Source organism: Myripristis murdjan, chromosome 24, assembly GCF_902150065.1.
Source record: "Myripristis murdjan chromosome 24, fMyrMur1.1, whole genome shotgun sequence".
In the NCBI taxonomy this organism is placed as follows: domain Eukaryota; kingdom Metazoa; phylum Chordata; class Actinopteri; order Holocentriformes; family Holocentridae; genus Myripristis; species Myripristis murdjan.
In genome coordinates this window covers 16,994,454-17,018,900 of record NC_044003.1, presented here as the reverse complement: position 1 = coordinate 17,018,900, position 24,447 = coordinate 16,994,454, and the positions used below count along the sequence as shown (strand labels likewise).

At 41.8% G+C, this 24,447-nt stretch overlaps 4 protein-coding genes across 16 annotated transcripts; 1 reads left to right on the top strand and 3 right to left on the bottom strand.

The window, feature by feature from the left end:
• Nucleotides 1–335: 335 nt before the first annotated feature.
• bpnt1 (bisphosphate nucleotidase 1) lies at nucleotides 336–5,960 on the bottom strand. Of its 4 annotated transcripts, none has more exons than XM_030046919.1 (10): nucleotides 5,817–5,960; nucleotides 4,910–5,031; nucleotides 4,165–4,269; nucleotides 3,847–3,954; nucleotides 3,507–3,555; nucleotides 2,644–2,724; nucleotides 2,228–2,319; nucleotides 1,949–2,146; nucleotides 733–838; nucleotides 336–520 (listed from the first exon to the last, which is right to left on the bottom strand). In XM_030046919.1, the coding sequence occupies exons 1-10, from the start codon at nucleotides 5,824–5,826 to the stop codon at nucleotides 375–377; spliced, it is 1,017 nt and encodes a 338-aa protein (XP_029902779.1). In that variant the 5' UTR covers nucleotides 5,827–5,960; the 3' UTR covers nucleotides 336–374. The 4 variants fall into 4 exon arrangements, with proteins under 4 accessions (XP_029902779.1, XP_029902781.1, XP_029902780.1 ...); XM_030046921.1 differs by lacking the exon at nucleotides 5,817–5,960 and adding an exon at nucleotides 5,585–5,807 and having other exon boundaries at nucleotides 4,910–5,034; XM_030046920.1 differs by lacking the exon at nucleotides 5,817–5,960 and adding an exon at nucleotides 5,585–5,807.
• Nucleotides 5,515–9,831, top strand: grcc10 (gene rich cluster, C10 gene). Of its 7 annotated transcripts, XM_030046927.1 has the most exons (5): nucleotides 7,603–7,734; nucleotides 7,888–7,983; nucleotides 8,732–8,785; nucleotides 8,993–9,169; nucleotides 9,295–9,831. In XM_030046927.1, exons 3-5 carry the CDS (start codon nucleotides 8,734–8,736, stop codon nucleotides 9,432–9,434), a joined length of 369 nt encoding a protein of 122 aa, XP_029902787.1. In that variant the 5' UTR covers nucleotides 7,603–7,734; nucleotides 7,888–7,983; nucleotides 8,732–8,733; the 3' UTR covers nucleotides 9,435–9,831. The 7 variants fall into 7 exon arrangements, with proteins under 7 accessions (XP_029902793.1, XP_029902791.1, XP_029902792.1 ...); XM_030046933.1 differs by lacking the exons at nucleotides 7,603–7,734; nucleotides 7,888–7,983 and adding an exon at nucleotides 5,515–5,536; XM_030046931.1 differs by lacking the exons at nucleotides 7,603–7,734; nucleotides 7,888–7,983 and adding an exon at nucleotides 5,925–5,984.
• saysd1 (SAYSVFN motif domain containing 1) lies at nucleotides 6,456–7,628 on the bottom strand. Its single transcript, XM_030046926.1, has 2 exons — nucleotides 7,415–7,628; nucleotides 6,456–7,005 (listed from the first exon to the last, which is right to left on the bottom strand). Exons 1-2 carry the CDS (start codon nucleotides 7,607–7,609, stop codon nucleotides 6,682–6,684), a joined length of 519 nt encoding a protein of 172 aa, XP_029902786.1. The 5' UTR covers nucleotides 7,610–7,628; the 3' UTR covers nucleotides 6,456–6,681.
• A 60-nt stretch (nucleotides 9,832–9,891) lies between the features above and the next one.
• On the bottom strand, nucleotides 9,892–23,723 carry LOC115355969 (cytospin-A-like). Of its 4 annotated transcripts, none has more exons than XM_030046913.1 (12): nucleotides 23,634–23,723; nucleotides 21,526–21,634; nucleotides 18,567–19,040; nucleotides 16,555–16,628; nucleotides 14,089–14,726; nucleotides 13,919–14,006; nucleotides 13,706–13,781; nucleotides 13,559–13,595; nucleotides 12,533–12,629; nucleotides 12,215–12,331; nucleotides 11,095–11,154; nucleotides 9,892–10,841 (listed from the first exon to the last, which is right to left on the bottom strand). In XM_030046913.1, the coding sequence occupies exons 2-12, from the start codon at nucleotides 21,563–21,565 to the stop codon at nucleotides 10,752–10,754; spliced, it is 1,791 nt and encodes a 596-aa protein (XP_029902773.1). In that variant the 5' UTR covers nucleotides 21,566–21,634; nucleotides 23,634–23,723; the 3' UTR covers nucleotides 9,892–10,751. The 4 variants fall into 4 exon arrangements, with proteins under 4 accessions (XP_029902773.1, XP_029902774.1, XP_029902771.1 ...); XM_030046914.1 differs by having other exon boundaries at nucleotides 21,526–21,637; nucleotides 23,634–23,705; XM_030046911.1 differs by lacking the exon at nucleotides 23,634–23,723 and adding an exon at nucleotides 23,057–23,561 and having other exon boundaries at nucleotides 21,526–21,637.
• Between the last annotated feature and the right edge of the window lie 724 nt (nucleotides 23,724–24,447).

Sequence of the window (24,447 nt, the reverse complement as noted above, 5' to 3'; positions counted from 1 at the left end):
GAATCAGTGTAATATTGATCTTAGTGTACAGTGTCTTACAGTGTGGAATCAACACTGTCCATACAAAATCTTCACATGTACAGCGTGCAATAGAAACTTACATTTAGCTTCTTTAAATGTCCCTTAGCACCATATTATTCTGTAGTTTTATTCTGTAGTTAAAATTTGCATTAAAAAATCTATTCATTTGTTGATTAAGGTTTTATGACAATTCTGATTCCTACACTTGTTGCCTTTCCATGTATGGACACAAAGTCTCATCCTCTTTATGGAATTTAAAAAGTGAGGACTGCCTCTCTACACAACGAAAAGACCACAGTGCTCGTTAGTGTTTCGCTGTCTCCCATGTCCAACTGAGATCGACGCCTTCAGTCTCACTTCAGGGCTTGTAGCACTGACTGTGGGACTCTGCTGGTGTAGTACTGGTGGTTGCGTAGCGTAGCCAGCACCCCAGCAGAGTTCATGTGCTTGACATTAGCATCATAGCAGTATGCATTGCCATGCATATCAGTCAGTTTACCTGAAAAAGAAAAGAAAAAGGCAGAGATGAAAAATGACTTTGCAAATAATTTTATACACAAAATATTGTCTTCTACTCACAGGATCAATTGTCACAATAAGTCAATGAACAGTTTTACAAGTATTATTTGAAAAGTGTACATGGGAGCGCAGTTTGCATACTAATGCCATCAACAAGTTCTGCATGAAGACTACAGGAAGATTTTTTTTAACCTCCAACAGTGTGCAGAATGGCCTCAGGAGCACAAGTGTCCCATTTCTTGCATCCGGGACTAGCGAAGACATAAGCAGAAGCCTTCCCCTCAATAAGCTGGATAATCTGCAGAGAAATGATACATGTAAGCAGGCATTCTTCAGGCCACAGGAGCCTCATGCCCTGGTGTACTACTAGTAACACTGCTAATAGTGATGAAATGTATTAATTTCAGGGTCACACACACTCCTGTTTCCCAGCTCACACTGGCTTACAAAACACATTCATTCCATAATCATGCATAGTCTGAAAAAAAAAAAAAAAAAAAAAAACCCAGATGTTTTTCCACATAGAATATAACTTATGAAAAGTAACTGAAGCCTTTCATAATACATACATAGAGGTCATATTGCTATAAAGTCTACTTCTCAGCTCATCATAGAAAGGATAACAGAATTTAAAAATAAATTGCATTTTAAATTTAGTGCAATTTACACTTAAAACATTTTTTTTATCACTTTCAAGGTGCTACATGTGGCATTTTAATATCAATTCACCATTACCTGACAAATTTTGAGACGGTGACAAAGAAGACTATACTCCAACAAGCCTCAGTATTGCATTTTACATTATGTTTTCCTGGGGTTCAAGGGAAACGTAGTTTTAAATTTAAGAAACAACAGCACTAACAACACCAGTGGAGGCTACCATTCATCCCAACCATGGCCTCATTTGTTTACTGTAATTGCACCAGTGTGTCACAATTTACTTGAAAGTGATATACTGATGTTTAAGCTTCATACACCCATGAGCTCATGAGCAGGCTTTTATACTGAAACGTTTCATTTAACCCTATGAATAAAACTCCCTTAATTTCTTTGAAAAGTACTGAAAGAGAAATTGTGATACTATCGCTATGAAGACATAAAGAAACAAACCAAAAAATAATAGTTCTAAAAATCCTCATAAAATTTAAATAACCCACACTTGATTTTTTTCTTTAGTCCTGTAATTAGGATTTTTTTTTTTTACTGAACACCTTTTTTTGTTCAGAGGTTTACATAAAACCCCTGTGAGGGTTAAAAAATGTGAAATGTTGCAAGTTAAAGGAATACTTGACTCATCTGAGGTCAGAACCAGAATTTGAGTCCCGCATATGGCTGGACGTATAGAGGAGCCGTGATCTGTTTACATTTGGACATGTTTTGTGTGCTCTGCCTCCAGACTCCACCTCACCTTATTTCCAGCTCCACCTACTCGTATGACCTCATGAGGCTCCATGGCGTCTACACAGTCCATCACTGTTTTGTTGCTATGGGAGCGTGTGGTGGTGATAATACGCCTTTCATCAGGGACTTCCTGCAGCTGAAATCCGAACGCTCCTAGCCCCGGCATTCCCCAGATAGTTCTTCCTAGGTTTGCCCCTGGTCCAAGCTGATGAGACAAAAGAGCTTGGTTAAGCATGGACGAGGCACAACTAAGTGACAGCACTCAGGATGCGAATTTGGTCTGTACCTGATAATTGTAGAAAGGCTGGTTGATGACACCAGCGATAGCTCTGCCTCCGTATGCAATACCAATGAGAACAGTCACATTATCCAGGAGCCCTGGGGGTCAGAGAATACCAGGATCTTAGCTGGAAGTCGTTGAACAAAGCAAATAACTAACTGTAATGTAATTATGTTATGCAAGCATGTCAGCTGTGAGTCGTAAGGAGTAATGGTGGCATTCAGGTGCAGCAAAGAAAGAAGAGGTGAATTTGACAATCATTTTTAGCTGGTCATGAAATTAAAAGTATCCCTTTAATAGGATAAATCCCTTCTGTCTGCCCAGCATGACCACAGTGTACGGGCTAACTGACACTGGCAGAGTTTGGGTTTTTAATCAGTGTCCCGCCCAGACAGTCTTGTGCCCTCCATCTGTCACCATACAGAGAGCTGAGAGGGGCAGAGAGGCGTCTGACCCTGTGAGCGGTGTCTGGGCCTCAGCTGGGAGATAGAGGCATCTTGAGGCTGGTCAGCAGGGAGAAACAGAGAGGGGACAGACAGACAGAAAAGGGGGGATGATAGTGGGAGATAAAGAGGAAAAGTAAAAGGGAAAGTGAAGGTTCAGCCCTCATACCCACAAAGCGACTAAACACGGTGATCACAGGCTGCTCAAAATGATCCACAGAAAGCATCCCGGTATCACAAAAGCAGAATGAAATGAAACTCAATGAAAAGGAGTTTCTATAGGAGACATGGTGGCAAATGATGATATAATGGCTAAATAATGTAATTACTTGTGAAAATGTATTAAGAACTGTTGATGTAATGAACTGCTGAATAATAACATATTATTACATTAACTGACACTTATTACTTCATAAGGTATGTAACACACCTGATGATGTAATAAAATTGTAAGAACAAGACTGTAATAACTCATTATGAGGCAATATTATGTTTAAATCATCAGGTTAAGATATCTTACACTGCTTAAAAGGTCATAAGTACCAGTTAGTGTAATAATGCATTATTATATAACCAGGTTTATCGCATTTTGAAGAGGCATTACATTTCATTTTGTCAGATTATTACATTATGGTAGTTATTATATCACCAGTTGCTCTGGGGTCAATTTAACACACAGGAAACAGGGTATATTATTAGGGTGAGATGCAGCAGCCACAACGTAATTGCTAGTAAATGTATTGTTGAACCCCTATATGGTGAGCTGATAGAACCAGTTCCATGCTAATTATGTGGAAAAAAAAAAAAAAAAAAAAAAAAGAAGCACATTTTGAAGAGCTTACCTTCAGTGTATTCTTTTGTGCCATCGAGGGGATCAACCCACACAACTAGCTGAGTATTAGAAACAAATATTCAGAAGCTGAACATGCCCACAGCAGAGTTAACAGCTGCTCAGAGATAACAACCATCCTACAGTCAAGCACTAGCAGAACTGTGCTGCGCCTGTTTCTAAGGGCTGTGATACACAGTGAACATTTTCAAAGTGCATTAACTACTTCACCCAAAAATTCATGATACATGTGTAACCTCAAGTATACTATGTTGTATTTGTGTCACTGCTGCTAAACCCCATACCTGTAGCTGAAAATATTGAACTGTATTTATTAATGTATTGGCTGTTACCTCCTCCTCTTTCAGGTCACTATATTCTGCTGGACAAGTCTTCTGGAGGATTTCCTCAGCCTGGCCGTTCTCAATGAGATCTTCATTTACCTCCTCAGCTGGAAGCTCCTATTGGAACAGCAGATAGGTGATCAATCACTTATTACTGTCTGTTCCATGCCTGATATCATCTTGCCTCTATTTTTAAGCATTTGTATTTATTTTACTACATAGAAAACAAGCCATAAAGACAAGAATGTGGATGTTAGATTGGTGTCCATGCTGCCCATGGACCCTGACGGGGTCAAGAACATGTGGTGAAAACAAACAAACACTGACCTCCTCTCCAATGATGGTAAGTTTGGGGAAGCGTTTGGACAGAGAAGCACAGATGCTCTGCTGTGCTAGTCTGTCTGCCAGTGTCTGCAGATCATTAGCTCCAGTCTGGGAATGGTCACACAACAGGAGGAACAAAAGGTTGAAACCAGTCCATCCCATTATAGTCAATGAATTGTCATCATCAGGTTCACTATGTCCAGAGTAAAGGTTTAGTTCAAAATGTTTGGAGATTTGAAAACCTATGCATTTTTGGAAAGTGCATAGCATAACCTATCACAAAACAGATGTCATTTCCTACATGTCACGCTAGCAGCCATTTTTATTTTTAAAAACAGCAGCCTCAAAATGGGGATTTCTCAATATCTCAGCTCCGAGATGGCCTACACCAGAATGCAAAATGCAGGTGTATCCACCAGAATCATGATCAACCTACATTTTCTGGGTCAAGGAATCCAATGGTGCTAATTTGAAGAAGGGTTAGAAGACTGAATAGTTTATGACAGCAATCTTGAATTTTGAAGGGCAGTGGATGGAAATTTTCATTTTAAAATACCTCATATTGTGATTACACAAGGAGCCTGACTATTATCTAGCCTACCTTTGGCTCCTCTTACAGTCAACATTTTTTCCACTGCCAATAAAATCAATATTTACACGTGACTAACTGGGTCACAATCTAGATGCGGATATAACATGCATCTAGACTGTGGTTTCAATACCAGTTGTAAATGAGACTCAACCACACCTTCTCCACAATGCCAAGCTCTCCACTGTGAAGGACCTTCCTCACGATGGCCCCGGCCTTCTCCGCCACAGCATAGGCAGAGGCCACCAGGCGCATGACCACAGCAGGATTTCCAGACATGACTGCGGGACAGAGGACACAGCACACCTTTGTCAGGATGTTTTTGAACTGTATATACTAACACAAACAGATAATAACAGGCTTTGTAGTCTAACGCAAAGCCCATGATGATGATTATACACTGAATGCACAAAATATTAAGGATCTTCCTGATGCTGATTTGCACAACCTTCATCTCTCAAAAGGTCCCAACTTAAAAATCCTCCTGTTCTCCATCTGCTTCTGTTTATCTACTTGTCCTACTTTGTGATTGGTATAGATTTGATAATGTATCAATGAAGTATAATACCTGTGTTCACCTCACCAATTTACTCCTTACAAAGAACAAGTGCCCTTAATATTTTGAACGTTCAGTGTATTTTTCCATTGTTCTCTGGGGTGCTCATTCCAAGCCTAAACCTGAAGACAACCAAGCAGGCAGCCTTCAGTTTGCACAGGACACACCTACATGCTTTTACAGCTGCAGCAGGCTTAGAAACTGCAGGCTAATCCAACAGCAGTTACGAGGTAAAACAAAATCTAAGGTTACATGATGAAGTTCAGGTTGCTACTTACTGTCGCCAAGCGTCGTTTTCCCTGGCAACTCTTACTTTTAGTTTGCAAGAGACAATTCAATGTACAGTCCTCTCTTTTTTTAACTATTAAGCTACTTCACCTTCAAGCCGGGACTAAGGAAATCACTGCCCTCTGCACCGGAAAGCAAGCGCAGTGAAGTAATAAATGGTCAGCTGGATACAGTATAACCAGTTATTAAAGTTTATATTCTTTGTCTAATCGGTCTGCGTACCTGACGACATTCACGCACAGGCGGAAAATCTCGCTCCAGAGTCTGATTGAACACAAACCCTCGTTTGCGGAAGTAACGCAAACACACGCTGGGTCCAAGTGCTGGTCGTGTTAATGGAGATTTGAAAAGGCCTAACATCAGCCAAAGGATGTAAGACACTGTCAGGATGTAAGAGCGTTTCCTTCTGAGAATGCAAAGTGTAAGGTTTGCGATAAGAATGCCTCAAACAAGTGTGATGAGTCAGATGCATGATGTATTGATATATGCCTTGTGTCTTTGTTGTGGTGGTGGTGGTGGTGAGGGCTGTAAGGTTATACATGCTGTGCTGTTATTTGTTGTGCTTCATGTTTTAAAAGACAGTTATGTTTCTAAGCCCAATTGATGGGAATACATTGTAATGACTATAACAGAACCTTAAGAAAAAAAAAAAAAAAAAAAAAAAAAAAAAGAAGAAGAAGTCTACAAGATGACAGCCTTGAGCCTTGTTGGGCTTTATTTATTTAATGATAATGATGCACAGCAGGGGTGGGCAACCATGTGCCAAAGTGAGCTGAGAGGCTGCAGGTTTTCACTCCAACCAAAAACTCCACCAGCTGATTTCACTGATTAGTCCCTGCTCTCTGCTTGAAAGGTGAGGTAATCAGTGAAATCACCTGGTGGAGTTTTTGGTTGGAATGAAAACCTTCAGCCTCTCGCCTCACTATGGCACATGGTTGCCCACCCCTGATGTTCAGATTAGATTTACAATAAAGTTAATTTTATTAGTTACAGTTTCAGTGACAAAAAACATGAATTCATTATGGTGCAAATTATCGTCTGAGATGTCTATTTTAGAAATCAAGTGTTTCCATCCCAGGGAGTGTTGTTATCTGTTGGCCACTGGTCTGTAGCCCATTTCTCCCTCCAGCTGCTCAGCAGTCAGGGTGCCCAAGAGAGGCTGACAGTCTGGGTTGAAGACAGAATAGGCGCTAAGCTCTCCGGGCTGGCGGGCAGCAGGGCTGCGCAGTCCTTCATAAAGCCAGTAGAAGAGTGAGATGAGGAAAAAAGGCAAGCCGAAATCCAGCTCGGCAAACAGTCCGAGGAGAACCAGCCACAGCATCACTTTGAGCAGAGTCAGGGTGGAGAAGGCAAACTTCCCTGAAACCAGCCATCTTCCCAGAGCACTGTCCCGTAGCCAGTCCCAGCGATCCTGAGGGAAGACACAGCAAAGTAGACCTGGGTGATATGGAGATTGTGATGGTACTTAAGGGACGAGTACCTGTGTTTTCAGTCAGCCTTTTAAGACAACACTTATGCCATCTTCCATAATCCTCATGTTACCATATCCAAAACCTCTGTCAGTACATATAGCCTAATGTCACTGATCACTGATATAGAACCTACAAGAAGCGGTTCATGGACTAGCTTCAGAGCCTCCAGAGAGACAGAGATTATTTGAAATTTGATAAGATTTTAAGATCAAAGTGGTTCTGAAACCGTCTAGCCTGGACCCAAATATCTGCTACCTGTGAGTTCACACCTCCAGTCATTTTTAGTGAAAACACTGAAGAACCAAACAGCTATCAGTTCACACACACTGACATTAAGAGCTGTCTCACCTCGGCCTGGGTGCTGTCTCTTGGGGTCGCACTTGTACTTTTGCTCAGCTCCTCTGTCTGTCTGCTGGCCGCTGCTGTCTCTGCTTCACCTCCGCCGTCAGACAGGACAGTGGCTGGTGTTTCGGACAGACAGACAGCTCCTCCGTCCTGTCTGGCGGCCCGCCGGGCTCTGAACTCCGCCAGTTTATGCTCCATAACAAAACTAATCTCTACCTAGGTGTTACATGTACGCTAGCACTACGTGGCAGCACCAAACAGGTGGTGGTTTCAGAAACTGGAAGCTGCTGGGAATGCTACACGTCACTCAAAAAATCGTAAAGGTTAGCATCGTTTTCGCTAATGTCAGTGTAAATGTGTGCGTCGAAAGCATCAATCGCGAATCTTTATCCCTTTAAAAGCAACACTTTGGGAAACACTGTTTCACTTGCTGCTTTCAGTTTGTTTACCTTTCGCGTCCTTCTGCCTGAAACTAGACCGTCGTGTCGTAAAATGCATCTTCGTGCCGCAAAGCAAGCTGTTTTTCCAACATTTTTCCCCCACTTCTCGCCCAGGTTGTTTCCATCCCGGCGGTGAGTGCTGTAAAATCAAACATTTTCAACCGAACAGTTTCAGAGACGTACCCGCAGTGTTGTGCTGTGTTTAGCCGCTCGTATAAGCCTCGTCTTAGCCAGTTAGCGTTAGCATGTGAGCTAACGGGAGGAAAAGATACCGAGAGGCAAACTGCCACTGGTGATAGGTTAGCTTCACGGTTAGCAGTTAGCCGTTAGCTCGCCATCACATAACCACATCCAGTCTACTGTACACTGTGTGTTAGCCTAAACCAGCAACAGAAACAGCATCGTCAGAGCCAATTTACTTGTTTCCTCCTGTAGGAGCGTGTTGCTAAGACCAGCTTTACAAAGACCCATCGATATGATTAATTGATGATTGCTATTATTATACTGCAGTCGGTTCACATAAAGTTACTTCATGGTTTAGGTGCACACTCCCGTTTCATTACTCTCTTTAGGTCACCCCGAGCATCATCATGGTGTTATCATTACGGATTATGGATCGTGTTTATTTCATTGGTAGTTGTGCATCATATCTACTACTCTGTCATTTGGAAAATGTCAGTCATAATGGTGACTAGTAGTAAACTAGTAAGTCGACCCACCCTGATGTGCAGAAGGAAACACAAGCCGCACAGTAGCATATGGGAGAATTAGTTTGCTTGTTTAGGACTTAGTATCACTCTTTTGGTTGGTGTCATCAGAGTAAAGCTTAGTCTTCCAGCTGGTAATGATCACCCAGTTTGTCACTGTCCTGTCTCCACAGACATGGCCTCAGCTCCGGCACAGCAGCCCACCCTGACTGTTGAGCAGGCCAGAGGTGAGAGCAGCTCGCCTTCCTTTAACATTTTCCATTGTCTCTAGCAGTGATGCATTTTCTTACTAAGGTGGCCCAGCTCACACCAATGCTGGATAAATACATTGGCAGCAACCACACTTTGATTTCACCAGGTTGCATTTCTTCCTTTTTGAAATTGTATGTGCCCACTGTAAAATCAGAATTGTTGCTATTTGTTTTCTTTTTAAGTGGTGCTTGGTGAGGTTATCCAGGCCTTCTCGGTACCAGAAAATGCAGCACGGATGGAGGAGGCACGGGAGAGTGCCTGCAATGACATGGGCAAGATGCTGCAGCTTGTGCTCCCTGTGGCCACTCAGATTCAACAAGAGGTTATCAAGGCATATGGCTTCAACAATGAGGGAGAAGGTGAGAAAATGCCCTGCTGAATCTCCTCTCAGTGTACATGTTGCTCAGAGGGACTGTAATTTATTCTAAGGGGTGGGGGGGCAACATGCTTTATGAAGTTGACCCTGGCTGTGTTTCATTTGTAGGTGTCCTAAAATTTGCCAGATTAGTGAAGATGTATGAGACTCAGGACCCGGAGATTGCAGCCATGTCAGCCAAACTCAAGTCTCTACTCTTGCCACCACTATCAACACCACCTATAGGAGGAGCCATACCAACATCTTAGGAGATATTTACATTCATTTTTATTGTCTGCAAGGTCACTTTCATCTATTGCTTTTGACCAACATGTAATCCTGTCTTTTTTCATGAATCATTATGGAAAAGTAACATTTTAAACTGCGTGCTGCGTTAATTGTAAAGCAGTGAAGATGAAATTCATACTTGGGTCCTATTTTTGGTTTTGTTAAATGTATCCTTGAGGACACTATTACTGTAAATTATTGGTTTTTAATGTTTTAGTATTTATTTGTTACATATTATTTCTTGCCATTGTCTCATGTCATTGAACCTTAAATATTTTCTTTTGATGCCTTCTTTTGTACCATTTTTATATTCTGTCAAATACTGACACGTGACACTAAGTTGTACATTAAAATTATTTGAGAAATAGTTTTCTTTGAATCCTGTCACTTCTGTGTGGTGGAATGGCATTCAAAGAGTGAAAGACATTAGAAGTAAGTTCAGTTTCTGCATATTAACTTTATTATTGCTATAAGGCTTTGGCAATGATGACTTAATATGTTTGCTGTGCTTTTAAAAATACTTAAGCGCTTAAACACACACACACACATATACATATATACACACTGCATCCTAAGTAGTTTTCTTTATAGCCTTGGTGCAGGTCTACTCTGCCACCATATAAAATTAAGGTTCATGTCTGGGTCGTCTGTGGTCTTCATTTTAGGTGCATGCCGACATGACACTAGGTAAGGCTAACAGGACTGTCATGGCAGGACAGTTTCACAGAAAGTGGCTTTGGAAGACGAAGGGCCAAGGTTTGTAGAAGTGAAGTGTCTGGGAAACTTAAAATCATGTTCTCAAAAGTACAACAAGAAGTTCACCGTAATAAGGTGCTCACAATTACAAAAAAGGCTAACTATCAGTGCAAAAACAAGTGTGCCCAGCACCCAGTGACAAGGGAAAATCATTTTTTGATTAGGTGCATATCCTCTGGACTGTAGTCAGGTTTCTGGATTGTAAACTTGACAATCTATTTGTGTAGCCACTGTGTTATCACCCAAGAGTTTGGTAGATCCAGTGTCATTACCATGCGAACAGTAAAATAAATGTATTCCCATGGAGAAATGCTGATTAGTCTCCTTCATCTGAGTGCCAGTAAAAACTTCATTTATATTTTTAAACACAAAGTAATACCAGAGGGTGTATGTAATACTGATAACAACCATGTTTCTCTATTCTTGGCTGGCGAGCTCACTTTGAGCAGTGCTCCCTCTTGTGGTCATCAGTGTTTCAGTCCTTCAAGCTGGTTGGCTCCAGTCAAGATGTCACTGAAGAGCTGAAGAGCGTCAGGGCATCCTCACATCTCAAAGTGACGAAACATGCTTTCAACATAGCCCAGTACCCTCTGCCAGTCCGGCCCACCTGCTTTCAGCATCTCCTCCACCGTCTGTTGCATTAAAAAGTTACGATTAACACATGTTGGAAAATTTTGAGACCAGAAATAGTTCTATAATGTCATCATGAATTGACAAATATTCTGTTTGAAAGAGGCTATAATCTGAGAAGACCGTTTTACTCCAGTAGCTTACAGTTACATCCCAATTTCAGATCTCAACCTAATCACAGTATGAGAATTTGTGGCAGCTAAGTTGTATAAGATGATATGTGACAAGCTGTGTATGTCGTACAAAATGTCTCACCAGTGTGGCTGTGATTCCCACACTCTCCCCCGTCTGAAAAGCAAGGTCCAGGTTTTCCTTCTGTAAAAAGAAACAACAAAATCAGCAACATCTTATACAGCAGAATGCACATTTTTACAAGCTTGACTCTTGAATTTTGTTTCATTTTCACTTGTGTTGTTTTAATGTTCCTTTTAGCAGATGCTTCTTTTGGAGTTGCTTAAATATTACTTAAACTTCTGTATTGCTGGTGTTATGGTCAACTGTAAAACACCTTGTACATGTAGAAAATCATGTTTTTGTTTGGGACTTTCCAGCATTAAAGTCAAGGAAAATGAATGAAAGAATGAAAACACTCGTGTAAGCCACACTGTTGTTTGTTGGGCTATATGAATATATAATCCAACATATTTGATAATATGCATATAGAGACTTCTTTAGAAAATATTCTCAAACCTTGTTTCTCAGTGTCTGAAAGGCTACAGTGACCACTAGTTAACCGGAGGGCTTTTCCACAGAGTAAAGGGATGCATTTTACATAAATTTTGGAGACTGTGTTTGCATTATGGGCATGTGTTGGACCACAACGCTGTCAGGTAAGTAAATCTTGGTCAAGCTCTACAGTGAAATAAGGTAAGAAAATTTATATATAATTGTACAAACTAGGCGAATAAGGCCCAGACTGAGAATAACTGGAATTATAGCTGCTTTATTATCTTGGATTTCAATGAGGGGTTTTAGCATTCCTGTCTAATGGTGAAAATGGTGAAATTCAAACATGTTAAATACAGGTACATCATAGCAGCTGCTGGCAAATTTTACGCCGTCTGCCTTTTGAACCTCAGCCTCCCCCCTAGAAGTGAGTCTGTCATGCACTTAAACTGCACTTTACCAAGAATGCTTCATTTATTTATTTAGTTATGTTTTTATGTTTCTATGCGAGTGCTCTTATTCGTTCCATCTCAGCTGACCCTGGGGGATACATATTGTATTTGACTGAACTGAATACTGAATACTGGCCTTCAAAAACCCATGTAGGTTGAAACTTAGCCTTGTGCACATTTATCTGAAATGGAAATGGCTGTTGCTGTCAGTGCATCAAAATATAATTTAAGCCATAGCAAGGATGTGATTATTTTACCTTGTCTGTAGGGTTGAGACTGCTGTATGGGATAGAGTTTGGCAAATACGTGTGGTATACAGCACAGAACGCCAAGCCGTCTTCCCAGCTGCTGCTGAAGTTGGTGATCTCAATTTTCTGCCAAGCACATTTGATTCAAAGAGGATGATTGGTTAGAGCCAAGCGGTGTGTCTTAAACGACTAAAAGGTGGTCCAAGGAACTTTTTTTGGTGGGCCTGAACTGCATTCCCGAAATCAGAAACTTTAAGAACACCTGGGTTATACAGACTGTGGTGAATTTTAACCGTGAATCTCTCTGGTTGCACTGTGTTGTCTAACCTCATAACCCTGGGTACGAGTTTGGCACCAGCGAAGCAGGGAGTTTCTCCTGGAGCCGCCGTGACGCCGCAGCAGAGCACTGAAACCATCCTGAGGTCTGAGGACAGAGGAAGTTTTAAGCATCTCTCACACGGAAAAACTCAAATTTAGAAAACTGATGTTGCTAGTCAGTCTAACTCACAATTCACTGCACATAATCAGATTTTTTAATGCTACAGAACATAAAAAGGACCTCAATATATCCACGGTATGTATATAGATCAATAATGACTCAATGATTTCATCTGGTGTTAGACCTTTTTGACTTTAAAGACACTTCCAGGCTGTACTCTTTTCTAGGAAACACAAACTCTAGACCTATTGGCGCTGCTAACTCACCCTACCTATCACAAGCAGCAAAGGGCAAAGTGATATTATTATTATTATTACAGTCTTTGTTTTTACAGTCCCTTCACAAAATGATTCTGTTGGGTCTCTGCTCTTATCCACTGGCTTCGTTGTCTGTATTGTTCAAAATTAGTCCTATTATTTGTGTCAAGTACTGACTATTGTAGCTATGCCAGAGACCTGCTGACATGTTTTAATAATTCATTGCTTGTCAATAGGTGTCGGTTACAGTCATTGATTAAGTATGCCTCACTAAAAACCACAACACCATGTCAGCATGAACCCTTTCACCCCCCTCCCAAGCTGTAATACTGGAGATCATAATATTAATAGATTTTTCAAGTTATTCATTAAAAAAATATTTCAACAAGTCACAGAATGTGAGTAAAGGCAAGAGAGCGTTCTGGGAAGCACTTTTCACACAGTATAAAAAGGTAGCTTCAAGCTGAATTTATAATTAAGTTGGTGGGTGGTTTCATGCTGGTTTTGAAAATGGAAGCTCTGACTCATGCATACAGAGCATTATTTGCCAGCCCAAAAGGCAGAATTAAGCACGGCACATCTGTGTTTAACAGACTGTACCGACTGCTGAGGTGTTACGTCAGTATCAACAAAGAAATGATGTTAATATCATTTTACCTGATGGAATCTGACTTTTGGTCCTCATCCTGTTTCTCTGGCGGGCAAAAAATAGCAATTACAAAGCAATCACAAAGGAATTGTCCTAGGTAAACTGATCAAGTTCTCAAAATGAATGTCACAGAAGGTAAATTAACTTGAGCTCACTTGTATAAAAGCTGGACCAGCTGTCCTGCCGTTGTAAAATGCGGTCCATTCTTCTCCCTCTGGCTGGTTCTTCCTTCTGGAAGAGTTTAGAGAGGACACTGAGAACTGAATCTGCATAAGCCTGCTGTGCTTCAGTACTCCACATCATTTCATCATAGCAGGTGTGAATAGTTACAATAGTATAGTCACTGATCAATTGAACAATTGTTTCACCTTGCATAGAGGCAATGTTGTGCTTGTGTTTTTTGGGGTTTCATTCTGAGTGGCAGGGTCACTTGGGATGGGGAGTCGAGAAAGGCTCCTAAAAGACAAAAAGTTTGAACATTTGATAATGCCTTTTTGTAAGAGAGGTCACTGTGGAAGGATGCTTCATGCAGACTCACCAAGATCGCTCAGACAGCATCACAATCTTCCTTGGATCTTTCTGCCTACATCCCTCGTCTTTCTTCTTCTCCAAGGCAGCCAAACTGCGCAAGTATGCCTCTGCCACCCCCTTCCCTGTTAGATTCATCTTCTCTGTTCCATTGGCCTCCTCATTCCTAACAGCTTTAACATCCACCCCTTCATTTGCTTCATTCTCCTTTTGCTTTACAACACTTTTGGCTTCTGCCTCTTCTCTAGTTTCTCTGGGTTTTTCCTCCACATCTTCCTGTGTTTCTTCCTCCTGTTTGCCTTTTTCTTGAGTTTGGTCATCCTCAGAGTCTTTTCTCTCCATCTCTGTACCAGAGTCTGTTGCCCTGCATGAATTCTTAAGAGCTTCCAGCTCAGCTCTCTCCTGCTGCACCTGCAGGGTGAGTTCAGACAGTTTGCAGCAGGTGTCTCGGTGCTCAGCTCTGAGACTCTCTAATTCTCTGTCCTTTTCCTGATGGCTGCTGATAGCCTGGGCCAGCTGGTCCTCCACCTCCCGATAGTTTTCTTGGAGTGAACACACAGTCTGCTCGGCTTCCACCCGCAACCTGTCAGCCACAGATACCGCCACCTGCAGGTCACACTGGAACTGTTGCCACTCTGCCCTCTCCATCTGCCGCAGGGGAGAGTAGGAGGGGAGAGGAAAGGAAGGGTCAGGGGGAGGAAAAAAACACCATAAAACTGAATTCACAAGCTATTCTTTCCATCTCCAACACTGCAGTCCATGTGCTATTTAACAAGTCTCTTTAAAGGGGCACCAAGTTAAATATTCACTGTTCCATAGCAAACAGTGACCATAATATATCTGTAGTGGTTTATTAGAGATTCGATCAATACCACTGATATTTTCACTAAGTGCTGACTTTCCAAACTCACTTCTGATCACTCTCAATTTTGAAGCAAAGGCTCCAAAGCCACTGCAATTTCTTTTTGAATGATTACCTTTATGGCATTTACATTCATAGACAACACAGCAGAGAGGCAGGAAAGTGAGAGGAAGATGACATGCAACACAAGTACCTGGCCAGACTTCAACCCAGCAACCAGTTAAAAAGGCTCAAAGGCCCCTTTCTCAAGCCAAAGCAGCAAATGGCAAAGCACTATCACCATTTCAGTGTTGTTGCTATTGCAGGGTTGGTGGCTGTGCCAGAGACGTGTGTGGGAGACAAATTTGATCAGTGTTGTTGCTATTCCTATTACTGTATTGCAGCTGTACTGGTAGCTCAGTGATCTAAAAACACATGCCGTGTCACTGCAGCGTCCTGGGTTTGAAGCCAGTCTCTCACAGTCTCTTGTCTTTTTCTACTTTCAGCTATGTAATAGAAGGGAAAAATGCCCACATGCCCATTAAAACTAAAAAGCTTTACTCAAAACTGTGTGAGATGTGGTATATTTGTTTTTTGCTTTAGTGAAAACACACAGAGAACCTAAAGCTGATGATATTCCAATGGAGACATACACATTTGTACTGCTGGTAAGATAAATGAGGTGAAGTAAACTGCAGTGTGTATGTGCCCATCAATAAAGCAATCTACTGCAAACATGCCTTATAAACAGGGACTTTGAATCCGTCCACAAAACCAGACAAAAAACACTGTAGGCCTTGGTTGAGTTCATTGGCTGTCAGTGCTAATAGTGTTTAATTTAAGTATGGTGTGAAAATCTGTATCGCATTAAGGGGAAAGAAGAGTCTGATGACCACTGCTCATCATAAATCTGCAGATTTATGACGAGATCTTCAGATCTTGTCATAAATAAAGAGATCTGAAGTAATCTGAAGTAATTTTTCCACCAGAAAAAATTCTTAAGACATCAATCAGGGTGTGTAAAGGGTGTGTAAAGACATATCAGCCTCAACTCTCTTCACAGAAAATTGCTTATTGCTGCTTCTTAAAGTGATGATGTAGTGCCATGTAATGTAGCAATGCTGCTTCAGATAAACATCTTATTGCCACTAATGGCCCGGGGTCAGACGTAGCAGCATACAGAGGAATACTTCAGCTATTTTCTAGTGATACCAGGACCTAAAATATTTCCTCTCTCATAATCAATCAAGTTTTCAGAGATCTCTACTGCATTTTAGTTGATGTTTTATTTTTTTTAGCTGACACATGGCCAAGTCCAGTGGCCATCTCTTTTTCCCTTTTAATGTTAGTGGCGGGGAGAGAGGGAAATAAGTGGTGTGGTTAACTGTTTTGAAACCATCCTTTGATCAAACTTCATTTTCACATGACTTGGAAAGGCTGATGGAAATGTGTTCTGAAACGGAAAAAGAAAACATACCAGCCAGTTAAATCCTTCAAATCAATCACAAAACCATGACAGCCACTGTGATGCCAGCAAATTTGTATGTCAACCCACGGCAGCATTGTGGACATGACTCCATGCTGCAGCAACCTGTAATTAGGCGACAAAGTAGAAAGGTTTTGTCTCTGACTCACCCTCAGTGTCTCTTTAAGGCTTCGTACCTCCTCTACCAGCTCATCTCTCTCTGTTACCAAGCGCCTGAGCAGCTCTGACACACACAAGACAAACACAAAAGCCACGGGGTTGTGGGATTAAGGACTGCAAGTAAATGGACTCAAATCTGGGAACTGTAATCAAAATCAGTAACTTATCCACATACTGGAGAGCAACACAATATACAAACTGCAAATATCACTGAAAATGTAGGTAATTACCTGCTAGATTGCACAGATAAAATAATGACATAATGGTTGATTGTAACTGTAAATGATATTTACAATTACAGTCTGAAACCTGGGCTATAATACCAATACTTACAATAACCTTTAATATATTACTGATGAAATGATTTCAGTATTATACATGTAAATAACATAAAAAGAAACAATAAAAAGGCCCTGTTGTGTAACTGGGTCTTGAGGAGTGATTTTAAGGACACTGATTAAACCCAGTGTAACCTCTTCCTAGTTTGCATTATCTTGTGTACAGACAGAATTCAATCTCCGCCATCTTGCTTCCCCATCTGTGTGGGGAAACAAGCCAAACAACGTGTTTACTGTGAATTTTAATGGGCACTAAGTATCATGAGGAAGTGATATGCAAGGAAAATTGAGCTTTGCATTGGTTCAGGCGGAACACGCAAGTCATGCACAGCAGATCAGATGATTGCCATCTGATCTAAAGAAACATCAATCATGTTCAGCACTTCAAACACAGTCCGCTGAGGCTGTCAGATCCTCATTTTTTCCCCTGCCATTCCTACAAAAAACACACTGCTGCTTCTAGATGTGCTGCTTTTCCCTTCTATAATCCCAGCTTCCATCTGTCTCATTCCTTATTAGTCAAATAAACTTGTGACAATATATTTCTGTCTGTCTGTTGAAGTCTAGATACTCTATACCTCAATGATAAATGTCTGCTGGGATCTGTTTTGTAAACCCCTGACATGGGAGGTTAACAGCACTCCACACTGACTGAATATTTAGCATGCTTCTGGGATTCATACAGGGAGCTCTACGGCATCACCATTCATACAGTATTTCTTTTATGTTCATAATGAGAATTGTCCTGACTAAATCTGCATTTATTTGCAAGGGAAATACACATCTGCATCACCACTTCAGCTTCATTCAAAGCGTCTCTGAAACCACATATTCTGCAGATAAACATGTCCAAATTTCAGATCAATCGCATGGCAGCCTCTGTCACTGCGATCAGCACTGCAGCCGAGTGGCATAAAAAAGTTCACTCAAAGCAGTTTACCTAGTATGTGAAAGTCTGCAGCTTCACCACATTTTTGAACTGGAGGTTAGGTACAAAATAATTCAAGTAATTCAACAGGAGCCTTGTGAGAATTAAATGTATCCCCTGTTTCCATCCCCAAAAATATTTTTTTTCACTGTAACTTTCAGCTTTGTACAAGCAATCCACGTTGAACCCAAGACTGACTGTTTACAAATAAGAGTTTGAGCTGTCAATACCCGCTAGTGGTCAGAAATCACATAGTGCAGCTTTAAGCCCAGGTGTAAAGGGGGTCAGAAAGCAACGCCTTTATTTAAGGCAAATAACTGAACTCCACTGGTTGTTTGCAACTTTGGCAGAAACAAACCAATCCACAAACCAAGGGTTCTCAGTTAGATGATTTTTCTTTTTCTTTTCCTCATTGACTTGTGCAGTAGTGTGCTAAACACCTTAAAAGTGAGATAAGTAAGATTTTTAATGCCCCACAGTGCACAATCACTATATATAATGCTGTTGATCAATACAAACGACTCAATATGACTTCAGTCAATGCTGAGATTTCTAGAGTTTAAAACTCACTTTCTGGACTGTAGATGACAAGACAGCAACAGATCCATGTAGGAGGAAACAACATCTGCTGATGTTGCAGTTCCTACTGGTTGCTGATAAATGCCACATATTACTTAATGGCCCTTTTTTTCTTTTTCTTTTTTTAAAGAACGTAGTATATATGTGTAAGGCCTACCTACTGCTCCTGTGGTAACGTCCTGGCCAGAGCTGAGGCCTAGCGATGCCCTGTAGTGTTCAATCAGACTGAATAAAACCAGGGTCATCTCCTGCCCAGCCCTCTCGACTGCTGCCTGCGGCTCCAGCCCGCTGTCCCTCTCCTGCCAGCTCTGCTCTGAAGGGGAGCCCCTGGACGGAGGCAGCGACACTGAGCTACCCAGGCTGACAGCTGCCTTTCCATGCCTCGCTGCAGCATCGCTTGCATTTCTCCCAGGGGAAGTGACGCCGTCTATGCTTATAACTGCCCATTCTGAGGGGACGGACGGTTTTTGTGCCCCGCTGGTGGCTTGAGGTGCTGTGCTGGCTGTCTCGGGTGACGGCGTGTCTTTCTGCTGTGCCTCATTAGTGGATGCTGAGGACGGTAAGGCCATGGCAGTCAGCTCTGCTTCCGAGGGCGTGGTAGGAGGCGTGTGGAAGAAATCTAAAGGAGAACCTGGCAGAGACAGGACAACAATAACAGCGCAAAACATCAGAAGAAACAAGAAAAAGATAGAAAAAAGGACAGAATACCACTGTCCTGAGCTTATTCAAAACTTTTTAAAAAATCATGTAAAGGATGAGAAAAACTTGGGTGTGGCAAATGCAAAGCCCCTCTTGCTGGTTTTCTTCAACGCAGATGCATGCAGTCAGTGTCCTTTCCCTCATGTATTTGTGCTGGGCTGATTGATGCAGCAAAGAGCCTCTCCTGCCAAAGCCTCGGCTGCCAAATACACTGATCCCCCATGTGGCCGCATTTAGGGAGAGAGACTGCTTCATTAAATCTACTATCTCACTGCAGCTCTCACTGCATCCACAAGGCAAATACACTGATATGCCATATTATCGATATCCTACAAAAAACGTACAGCTCCGAAAAGATGCTTTTCCAGGGACTGAGAGGAATTGCGCTGATTCATTATTAATAATTTGACTTTGCCCCAGGTTCATGAAACACCCCCTACATGCAGAGGAACGATGTCTGCTGTCAACTGCAGAGGAAAAAGGAGCAAGATAACGGTTTCCGCATGACACTGACAATATGCTAATTATAGTCTTCACTGATTATTAACACATGCAGATATAAACCGGCTACAGGGGATCGACAACCTGGCTAGACTTCCTTCATGTTTCCCTTCGCTGCCCTTGCGCCAGGCTGCAGGATTCTGCAGACTCAACATTTCCCTGGTAGGGGCATGATGTATTCTGTTCGGCTCCGGCAGCAGGCTCACAGGGGAGCTATTCTCATCCTAGCCTGAGTCCACTTCCTGCATACGGACAGCCAAGCGAGGAAAGCCACGATCAGCATGTAAAACAGCTGTAAATAGGAATCAAAGCGAGTGAATGAAGGAGTGACGAAGAGTGCTTTTATTTAGAAAACAAGGCACAGGAAACTGCACAAGGCAATGTCACATGTTTGTAAGCCCACATGGCAGCAAGAGGCAACTGTTTGAAATGTAATGTCCCGATCTAATGCACCAATGAACGATATAATGTAGGAAGAGATGAGTAAAAAGTGTGAACAAACTGTATAATTAGTTTGGGAAAGCAATGCAGTATTAATAAATGGGAGCCATTATAACATTCCCTTGGATGGAGGGGAGTAGAGGCAGATATGTTCATGTTCATGTTCACGTTTTATTGGCTGAAATGTTTATGAGGTTATCACTAAAGATCCAGTTTTCACAGAAAGTAAATTAAATGGGCTTTTGATTTGAAAAAACAAGAACTTGTGAATATTGTATTTTGTATTCTACATTGTTAAACAGGTATATGTTATGAATAGGATTTTATGAAAGGATTTTCATGCCATGGTTAAAGTATTCAACATCCAAAACTCATGTGATTCGACATCAGTGAGCTGCACACAACACATCCATCTTTACCATCCAGCCAGTCTGCCATGCTGTATACCAAAGGGATGCAAAACATCCAACACTGGTGAGTGCAGCTTTCTCTGGCCAGAGCACTGCTCACTGCTGTTTAGGAAACAGTTTGCATGTGGTTCTTACGTTCAGATTCATCAGTTCTCTTAAGCTGGAAAGATTTCCCATCATTGATCATACCCTACACCAGAATTTCACTTGAGCAATTACAGCAACTCTAGACCGTCTGAGTCAGGGCGGGATGGATGCTGCTCACTTCAGCATTCCCACTTTATGACTTAAACTAATAAATTGGTCGTATTTTTACATACAAACTTGCCTAGTAAAGTTATAAAAACACCATTAGATAACTTAGCTTACTGCAGTGCTTAGGCTTCCACATTATCGGTGTTGTTGCTATTTTAGCTACTTAATTTAAGTTGAGGAAGCTTGACTATTTATCATGGTATCAAAGTCGTTTAAAAAAAAAAAACAGATATGATGAATTTTCTCTGTCTTTTCATTTTCCTTGCAGCAGGGCACGTTTCCAGCACTATGGGTCTTTCTCTGCTGAATGAATAGACATAACTATGCTGCCGTATGTGAACACAAAACTTCATGGAACGATGCCATATACAGAGCACAAGGAGTTGACTGTGGGAACTAGGAAGACAATAGTGTGAAAACCACTCTGTCTTACAGGTTAATAGACTGTAAGGTGATGATTCAAGCATTCATGTGAGAAACGAGTGTGTGTAAGTGAGGTAAAGGAAAGCTGGAGAGACAAGCAGAAAGTTGGAGACAGAAAAAGAAACAAAAGAGAGTGAACATTAAAACTCATGTTCCCAAAAGGTGGGCCACGGACAATAAATTCAACATTTTTTGCAGAATTAGTGCCAAAGTTGTTTCAGGATATGTTATAAGCTGACTTCAAACCTTTTCCTACAGAACAGCAGCAATTTCAGTCAACTGCATTTTGAAACAACCGTTGAAAAGATGTTTTTAAAATTGTAACCACCAAGATGAAACCATTCTGAATGTCTGGTTTGTGACTGGTCTTATGCTCAGGTGCTGTACCTGTAGAGCCACTGCCGTCCTTGCCTGCGTGGTTACCCATGATCCTGCGGGGTTGGGAGCTGAATGGTCTGTGTGTCCCTCACTCTTTCTCTCGGTCTATTCAGGCCCACTGCTAAGTGCACAGAAAGAAAAAAAAATCGCTGCATAAATCATTCAACAACATGACTCACTGCTCAACTTTGGTTCAACAGAGACATAAAACACAAACCCTGCTTAAAGAAGTGTTAGTCCAAGTTTTCCCAATCAAGGTGAACCCCAAGCAGGGTCTTCTTATATGAATTTATTTAAAGAAATCACCGGAAATTAAAAATGTAGCAAGCATATTTGATGGCTTAGTAAGGCAGACTAATAGCTAATGGCTTTTAAACTGCACAAAAGCCACTGTGAAAGCCATGCCACCTGTCTCCACAGCTTTGGTGTCAATCATCTGCCTGAGAATATTGAATAAATATTGACTGTTCCACAGTAAACATCTGTACAGTGTGGTGGAGGGACTTTCCATTTAGACGCCTTTGTACACCTCTCTAACAAAAAAGGACTAAATGATAATATTGTTTTAAAGAAACAGTGCAGCTATAGTTTTCCTTCCATGGCACTATGTGACAGGGACTAAATTACTTAGTATTCTTAAAGTCATCTCTACACCTCAGGCAGTGTGCCAAATCACTTGACAACCATGATGCCATAAATGAAATAACAGAGACGCATACACAGCACACATTAAACATTACTCACCGAGCGTCTACTGCATTCCTTATTTCTTATTCAGCGCCGTTCCCACTGACACAGAGTTATAATTCGTGCGATAAAGCAAGCCCTTACTGAGACTTGATGGAGAATGTTTGTTGGATGATAGGCAGCTGACTAAGTGTAGGCTCTTGTGACTGGGTTACTGACTTAAAAGTTGTCCTGTAGGGACTAACCCCCCTCTGCACTGGAGGGTCTGTATCATGAGTGATGTGTGACGCTGTGTCGAATTGAGAGGAAGCCACACCAAACTGCATTCAATAATCTGGCAATTTAATGTTGTTTATCTGAAACATACATTACAGACCAAAATTTGGACACTTACTCAAATCGATACTGTTCACTAATAAATTCGGCATACATATGATCCACCAAGCAGCACTTTATATCGCGACAATTTTAATTTTTCAGATTGCTCGCTATCGCCGCTGTTAATTTCTTCTTGTGTGATTGAGATGGGCACCAACACTAAACTCCAACTTTTATTGACAGAGGTGCAGCTTAATGAACAAGATGTATGCCGAAGTTAAAGGTGTCCACCACTCGTTTGTAAACATTTATGAAATATGCTCTGCCCAGTGTGGAGGTTTGCCTGCGAGCCACGCAGCATCACACTGCCCGGATCCGGCGTCATGCTCTCCCCACACGGAGACAACAGCTGGTACCGGGGCAGGTGAGAGGATTGTTGATTTGTTTGGTTGTTTTGGCCTACGCTGCATCCTGCCAGCATCACTGCGCATTAAAGCAGAGTCACACCAGCCACTGTTTCACCCGACCACCCTACCTGCTCAGGCTATCCGCCGTCCAGTGTGTGAGCAGCGGTCGGGCTGGCCGTCACTCGCAACGCGGTGATACAATCTCGACCTCTCCGCGTTCTTCGCCCCGTCCCTCAATATCACCGGCACACCCGGGCAGAGTTGTGGATAGAGCTAACCATTTTAGTCCTGTATCCCATTTTCACCGCAAAGCTACAGGAAAGCGGCCACCATCCATAACTTCAGGACCACATCTCAAATCCCGAACTCTCCTTCGCTTTAATTCCAATGCGACAAAAAAACGGGACGCGGAGGGGCAAAAACAAACCGGTTGCGCAGCAGCTGCACCCTTACTCTCTGATGTAAACGTTAACTACGTCCGAATGGTGCACAATTTCTCAAAACGTAAAATATTATTCAATGTGCTTCATGAATTCGGGGACAGGCACGCAGTCACCATCAGGCCACTGAGGGAAAAAAAAGAACAACAGCACAGATAATCCGGTGGTTGTAATTATCTTTTGTTAATTGCAGGTGTGGCGGCGTGCAGGTAACAGGTTCATGCGCCCTGATGCTGTCATATTTCACATATCTGTCATAACTCACGGCAAATGAGTCGAATACAGCATGAGCAGTTCCATCAATCATTAGTAGGCCACGCAGACAAGCGTGTGGGGAAGATTTTGTTTACCAAACTGTGGTCCCGGGGGCCTGCAGCTAGGGGTCCTTCAAGGTGCTTCATTTGGCCCCAGCCCAAATGAGGGCTAGTTTGTTTTCACTAGACTGCTGTATAAAAGAATCATGAAAATGTACTAGTACCCAGTTTAATCACAGATAGGCCTATAATCGTCCCCACATACAGAAGAGACATTTCTCCAGCTCCACATCTTATTTCACAGCATAGATATCCCAAAAGAACTATGGGCTTTTCAAAGTCTAACCAAATAAGGGTATTTGACATGAAAATGTTTTGTGACCCCTAGTCTTTTATGTCAGTCTGATGGTCCATGCTTCTATTTTTGTTTGGAATGTTAATATCCAGAGTTGATGTGATTTGTGGATAAAAAGGATGTAAGGAAGAGCACAGCTGCAGTTGTGATGTCAGTACCAGTTAGGGCGACCTCTAGCGTCCATTTACAGGAGAAGCCGTCAGTGTGTGTGTATAGTGATGTGTAATGTGATTCTTGTTTTATTAAACTTAAAATTGGTTTTAGTAAATCTTGTGTCACCTAATTTTATCTGAATTACTCTGTAAAGGCTGTAATTATCTGTAACAGCCATATTAACTAGAAGAGTGCACTCAGCAAAGTGCAGATCTGTGCCAGGCATGTCTCCTCTTTTACAGATTATAGGCGACCCTTTCTATGTGCCAACAAAAAGACTCAGCAGCCTACTGTGTTGTCAAATGCTTTTCAAATTA